Source organism: Leptopilina heterotoma, unplaced genomic scaffold, assembly GCF_015476425.1.
Source record: "Leptopilina heterotoma isolate Lh14 unplaced genomic scaffold, ASM1547642v1 Lhet_184, whole genome shotgun sequence".
NCBI lineage: Eukaryota > Metazoa > Arthropoda > Insecta > Hymenoptera > Figitidae > Leptopilina > Leptopilina heterotoma.
In genome coordinates, this window is record NW_025110903.1 from 510812 (window position 1) to 518368 (window position 7557).

Sequence of the window (7557 nt, forward strand, 5' to 3'; positions counted from 1 at the left end):
ACACCTCACTCCAAGTACTTAGCCACCAGTGTAGAGGGAAGACATTACTTTTATTTAGAAGAAGAACAACTGAGAACGTGCCAATTAGTAGAAGGAAGATATGTATGTTACCCAACACAAGGAATTTATGACATTATTTTGGCACCAAGTTGTGAATCAGAACTACTAAGGGAACCTAAAAATAACACTTTAAGAAGTTGTGACATCCGAATCACAAACAATCAACAACCACTGTGGGAACCTTTAATAACAACAGGAAATTGGTTATATTCACTAACTAAAGAAGAAACTGCATATTTAATATGCCCCAAAACGAAGGTCAATACTTTTCAACTGAATGGAATAGGAATTATTAAATTATCACCGAAATGCACCTTAAAAACGGACACGATAAGATTACCTACACTGCAAATAATAAACAATCCTCAAGAATATATTTATGCACCAAAAATAGAATTAAAACTAGAAGAAATTTCACCAATCCTAAAAACATTGAATCCTAAAAAAGAGACAACAACATCAAACGAAGTGCGACCAATTTGGAGAAAAATGGAAACTGACGAGAAATTACAAGAAATAGAGAAAGGACTAGAAATTCAAAGTATACATACACTAGGAAAAAAAGAGCAATATCAATACACCAACTCTATAATAGGAACTTTGTCAACAGTAATAATAATAATCATAATCTATTTGACCATAAAACATTGCATAAAAAGCCATATAAAACCTCTATGCTGCATAAGAAGAAGAAGAAGAAGCAACGAGACAGAGACGCAACAAATGTACGCAATACCGTCCAGCCCCTTACAACAAAGACCCAACAACCAAAATACTACCAATTTTATAACAAACCAAAAAACATGCCTATCCCCTCCAACCATTGAACAAGAAATCCTACAACGAAACGAACGACAAGAAGATAACCAACCCACAACCAGCAGCACTGTACGAAAAGAAAAAACGATACGAGAAAACCCTATCTCCAAATTACAATATACAGAAACACCCAAAATTAAATACGTAGACATAGCCTAAACAAAAAGCAGACCGATTTTTTAAAAAAAATGTATATAATATTAACTTGTAAAAAAAAAACTTATAATAACCAAAAAGCTAAAAAAAGAAGAAAAAATAACACTAACACTAAACCAATTAAAAATTACGTAGATAAGAAACAACTGGCAACTAATAAACCTAACAATTACTACAATATAATTACCTCCAATATTAATAATCCATTACTAACATATATATAAATATAAGTATGCATGAAATACATACACATACATATATAGATGCAATAATGATCTGTAGATTTAATTTAAAAAAAAAAAACCATTTTAAAATGTAAAAAAAAAAAATGTTGGTGAGAAACATTCTCTCACTACAACATGTTGTATCCACTCCTAAGAAAGTTTTTCTGAGTAGAAGCAAATGAGACATCCAAAACTCCGGGAAAAGGGCCTTAAGAAAAGCCTCATCTGTTGTTGGTCAACTTGATGAGTCTCCAAATTCCCCCTCGAAAGCGAACTCCAACTCCAGTAGAAATAGTTTTAGTTTTGGGTAAAATGGGAAATAAAAAACAAAAAAAATTTAAAAAAAAATCTATATTAATATCAATCATAGTAATTAACAATTAATAATAAATTAAATAAGAATAAAATATTAATTAATAAATTTATAAAACACTTACATATAGAATAAAACAAAACAAAAAAAAACACCTTTTACAAATACCATATAAATAATGTTAGAATAAGAAAGATAATATTAAACACAAAATTCTTGAATAACACGATTTTGTTCTTTACTTAACACTTTAATGTACTCTTATTTATCATTTTTTTTTTTTTCGTATAATATATTTTAAGAAATTCATTATTAAAAAAAATATATATATATATATTCATCAAAAAGGGAGGCACAGGGTACCTAAAAAAAAAAAGAAAATCAATAAAACATACATAAATAACAATACAAAAATAACAATGTTAAAAAAAAAAACTCACCCAAGTAAAGATAATCCGAAAAGCATCAACCCCCATTTAATAAGATAAGCACACAAAACATTTTTTTTTCGCTTCGTAGATGAAATTAAAATCCTCCTCAAGCTAGAGTACAGGAACCACCAACCAACTTTGAAAGAGCTAAAAAAAGAGCCATGGTTAATAAAGGATTTAAAACCAAAGAAAACAAACATTGAAAACATACTTACAAATTAAATAAAACACTAGAAAAGACAGCAAAATGCCCTAGAATTACTCCGCTTTTATAAAACATTTTTTTATATATCCCTTTCATAAAACTTGCAAATTACCTAAAAAAAGAGCCATGGTTAAAAAAAAAAAAAGGGAAATTTAATAAACATTAACAAAAAAATTAAAACAACACTTACCAAAAAATTATAAACACAAAAGGGCAGCTTCAGTCTTTGTAATATAAAAAAAAAAATAATAATAATAAAAATAAAACAACAAACATAAATAACCTGCAAACAAACTAACAAAATTAATAAATTCACGAAGGATATTTTTTTTTTCTCTTTTCTCTCTCTCAGACAAATTAAAAAGTAAGGGCATTCATAAATAAAAAAAAATCATTTGCAACCCTGCTTAAAATTTATAGCATTAAATAATGCTGAACAATGAGCATTTTTTATCAAATTAATCCAAATAAAATGTTTCATAAGAGGTAAATACTGCAAAAAAAAAAAATAAATAAATAAATAAATGACACGCTTCAAATGCTATACCACTTAGTTCTGATAATTTATTAGCAAACATTAACAAAATTTAAAAAAAAAAAATTTTTTTTTATTAGTCGGAATATTATTTCACAATCAAAGAGATAAAAATTCTGGCAGTATTTCCTTTTTAAACGATAATTTTAAACCTAAAAAAAAACATTGCCATGCATGGATGTAAGCTTGTGGAAGCTTGAAGTGGTGGTGAAACGCCGGGGAGCGGATAAAAGTAAAGAGAAGGAAAACAGGCATATAGGGCAACGCATTGCTTCGGGGTAGTCGCGGAGCATGCGGGGCGCCTACGAACAGAAGAAAGAGGAGAGCAACTAAGGAGAACTATACGTCCAGTATACCTATATAGTGACTCACATATATAGATATACTAACTAAGAAATGCATGCGCTGAATTGAATTAAGCATTTATTCTTGTATTTTAACATTTTTCATAATGAACGAATTTTTTTTTAAAAAAAAAATATTATTATTATTCAGTATTTTCAAAAATTTAATTTAAATTCTCAGCCAAAATTCAAGTATTTAAAAATAGTAAATACGGACTTTATGGAACAAAAATTAAAAATTACAGACCATTTACGGACCAACTGACACAAATAGAATCAGGCCTAATCACATAAGAGAACATTTTCCTTAAAACTAGAAATTCAATAATTTTTCATAACTATAAAACATGAAAAAAATCGATAACTCCCGAGTCTTCGACTCAAAGTCATCGATTTCTACATGTTTCATAATAATTAATAAAAATAATTTATAATAATTAAAATCATAAAGAATTCAATAATCACTTTAAGAATTTTTATCTAAAATTCTTTTTTTTATATCGATTTTTTTTAAAAAATAATCTTCGAAAAAGTTCTTTGACAATTTTCAAATTCATTTGTTTACAAAATTCAATTTTACGAAATTTCAATTGTTCCTAAATTCTTTAATCGAATAAATATTAGAAAATAGAAACTATAAAAATAATGCTCTATTGCATTTAATATTCAATTATTATCTATAAAATTTTAACTGAAATTCATTTTATAAAATGAAAATCAATTTTTATTATTTTATTATTATAATTCAGTTATAAAAAATACAAACATAAAGCAAATAAATAATTTATTGAATAATTGAACGCTTCTTAAAATGAAATTCCCATAAAAATCATTATCAACAAATTTTCAAATAATTGAATCATATGAACAAATTTTAATACAATTTTTAAGAATAATCACATTCTTCGAGAAATTCGATTAGAACTGTATTAAAAGTAATTGAATTCAATTATTTTTTTTTTTTTTTTTTTTTTAAAAAAAAAAAAGAATATCAGAATTTTAACAGAAATTCAAACATTTTAAAAACTTTTGATAAAATTTTTTTTTTTTTTTGGTAGAAATTCAATTATTTTTGGGACAATTTTGATAAAATGTCTCGATAAAATTGAATTGTTTTTTTAAAAAAAAAGGTTTTAACGAAATTCTTCGAAAGAATTCAGTTGTTGTAATCTGAGATTTTAACTGAAATCTATTTTTAAATTAATGTTTATGAGAAAATTTTACGACAATTCAATTATTTAAATATAAAAATTAGTAATTTATTGAAAAATTTTTTCGAGGAATTCGATAAAATTTTTTTTTTTTAAATTAATGAAATTCTTGTGAAATTTTTATTATTTTTTGAAAATAATTAAGGATTTTTGTAGAATTTTATTAATCTTTTTTTTATACAATTAAATTCTTTCGACAAATTTTATGAAAATAGTAGTAGATTGAACAATATTTAATTTTTGTGAAGAGTATTATTACTTTTAAAAATTCATATTTTGCAATGGATTTCATTAAAATTTTTGAAATTAATTGAATTTTGTCGAAGAATTTTACTATTTATTTATAAAGATAATTATAAGATGTTGACCATTTTTTTTTTTTAGATTTTTTGAAAATAACTGAATTTTGGAGAAGAATTTTAATATCTTTAAAGAAAATTAAAATTTTGACGAGAAATTAAACAAACTTGGAGATGGAAACCTCCTTAAACTTAAAATAAAATAATAAAACATATTATGAACGCAATTTTTTTTAAATATATAAATAAAAACATCAAATAATAATAAAAAAAAATACATTCATAAAATACAAAAGAAAGAAAAATTTGAACACAAAATAACATAAAGTCATTTAATGAAAGTAAGAAAATGCTGACAAAAACGGAATAGTGTTTCAAGACCAAGGACGGTCACGACACACGGATATTTCTACATAATCATTTTATTAGTAACACTATTTCTTTAAAATTAATTCCAAAATTTTATTTTCATTTATTTTTATCACAACAAAATAATAATTTTCGATAATTTAAAAATATAAATAAACATTAAAAGAAAGAAAAATTTTACTCACATTGGATAAAAAAAAAAACAGGAACTAATCCAAGAGCAGAAAAATAACACTAATAGGAACAAACCTCCAATTAATATCTTTTATTTTAATATTTAAAAAAAAAACACACACACACAATCACAAAAAAAAACACATAACAAGATCAAAAAATTTTATTCTAAACATACACTTCTAACCACAAACAAACTAGAATATGCCGATGCACGAGAGAGACTGTCAAACAACCTCATATCACACAGGCACGGAGAGAGAATAAAAGAGACTACACCTTACCACAAAACGCTGACGTTTTTTTTTACTTTTCTTCTTTATTCTTCATAATTCCCTTTTAACACTGCATAATATATTTTAAAATTTTTTCTTACTTAAATAAAAAAAATTCGAATAACTAAAAATTATTCAGAAAAGATATTTTTTTTTTTCCTTTTTTTACCAATAAAAAAAAACCACTTATATAAAAATAGAAATAATAAAATAACATTTTACTTTCATATTACAACATTTTTTTTTCTCTCTCATTTTCTTTCTAAAAAATAAATTACACAATTAAAAATCATAATTTCTATAAAAAATTAAAATTATATAAAAAAAAAAAAACATTAAAAACAATAAAACAAAAAAAAAAGGGAAAATAATTAGACCATTTAAGAAAGAAACCGTCAATTTATTAAAACCACCAACCCCCTCCCCCCCTGCTCGACAAAGCTACAATAATAATTATAATCAACTTTCTTTTCAAAATTAATATACAAAATTAACACCAGTATAAAATATTCAATATATAATGAAAACATGCTACAAGCTAGCAGGGATACCAGACACTCTGGACTGGAAGATTCCAGCGCTAAAACATAAAAACAAGAACCAATATTAAAACATCAGAAAAACAAACAAGCACACACCGAAATCACTATTACAAAACTAATTAATTATTTTCAATTCTCACACTTACCACATCCCAAGCTTTCGAGACCAATATCATTTCCTCCCACTCCAATTTATAACGTTGCACGAAAACGAGCTCTAACGCAGAGTTTTTGGGGCGAAACCCAAGCCTAGGAGGATCATTAGGTAAAAACATATAGCTCCTATAACAAAAAGGGAACAAAACAAATAAGACTTTCCTCCATTAAAAAAAATAATTTTAGTAGTTTTTTTTTTATTAAAAAAAAAAAAGGGGAAAACAACAAAATAAAATCACTCACCTACAACAAGCGTTGACGCCCAAAATACCTATAATTTCCTCCATCAATTCTTCTTTGGACACAGAAGTGGAAGTGGGAGTCTTGTACGTATCCGGAGCCCAATAATAACGGGACTCATATTTTTTGAACTCCCAAGACCACCTATACTCCTGATGCCATACAGCATCATCATAAGGGGCACTCTCGGGATAACATCTGGAGGTCATAAGAGGCCAAGGCCCTGTTCCCTCCCTTAGTTCGGCGTCCTCCCACGAAGATACAACCACACGCACTCTAAAAACATTTTTTTTCACATAAACACGAAACAAAAAAAAACACACAATCTCACATTATAAACACCCATAAAATAAAATTTTCTTAAAACTCACCCCCTCTCTCCTCTCGCGAAAGATTCACGTTCAGCTTCCTCAATTTCAGATAACTTCAGCAACAAAAAACTCTCCTTACTCGTAACCCCACGTTCCACGTAACTCAAAACTTCATTCATTACGGATAAATCGAAAGAAGCCATTGTATTATTTTGGTTTATTTTTTTTTTTTAAATAAACAAACCACAACAAATCACTAAAACCGAATCGAATAAAAAATAAAACAACTACACCAAACGGAAGACTCTAAGAAACTGACAAAGTACGAGAAAAGACACCACATCGACCAGCCAAAAGCACAAATCAGCATTATCAAAATCATTAGAAAGAGAAATTGAAGATTTTAAACCAAAGACAGGAAAAATGTACTCATCTTACATTAAACACAAGCAAATTTTCCTTCACCTATACATAAAACAAAAATAACCCATCAAAAATGAAATACATATATACATACTCATAAAAATAAAATTTATTTAAAAAAAAATATAATATACAAAAACTTTTAAAAAAAAATTTACTAAAAAAAAAAAAATATAAATTAAATTAAATTAAATATTAAATCTAAAATAATAATCGAAATATTTAAAAAAAAAATTTTTTTAATTAAAATTTTTTTAATTAAAATAATAGATTTCTGTTCAAGAATTTTATTAAAATATTTTTTTTAAAAAATGGAATCTCTGTGAAAAATTTCAATATTTTTGTAAATAATTGAATTAATCCAAAGTATTTAAAAAAAAAAAACAAAGATTTTTTGTTAAATTAATTGATATCTTTTTTAAGGAATTGAATTAAATTTTTAAGAATAATGCCAGTTATAAATAAATTTC

The 7557-nt window shown here is 25.6% G+C and overlaps 1 protein-coding gene and 1 long non-coding RNA gene across 2 annotated transcripts; both read right to left on the reverse strand.

Moving 5' to 3' along the window:
• Window positions 1-2006: 2006 nt before the first annotated feature.
• LOC122500422 lies at window positions 2007-2538 on the reverse strand. The gene is made up of 3 exons (XR_006301476.1): window positions 2399-2538; window positions 2219-2320; window positions 2007-2150 (listed from the first exon to the last, which is right to left on the reverse strand). It is a non-coding gene; the product is annotated as an uncharacterized LOC122500422 (long non-coding RNA).
• Window positions 2539-5909: 3371 nt separating this feature from the next.
• LOC122500419 lies at window positions 5910-6871 on the reverse strand. Its single transcript, XM_043609341.1, has 4 exons — window positions 6725-6871; window positions 6357-6629; window positions 6104-6239; window positions 5910-5995 (listed from the first exon to the last, which is right to left on the reverse strand). Exons 1-4 carry the CDS (start codon window positions 6865-6867, stop codon window positions 5954-5956), a joined length of 594 nt encoding a protein of 197 aa, XP_043465276.1. The 5' UTR covers window positions 6868-6871; the 3' UTR covers window positions 5910-5953.
• Between the last annotated feature and the right edge of the window lie 686 nt (window positions 6872-7557).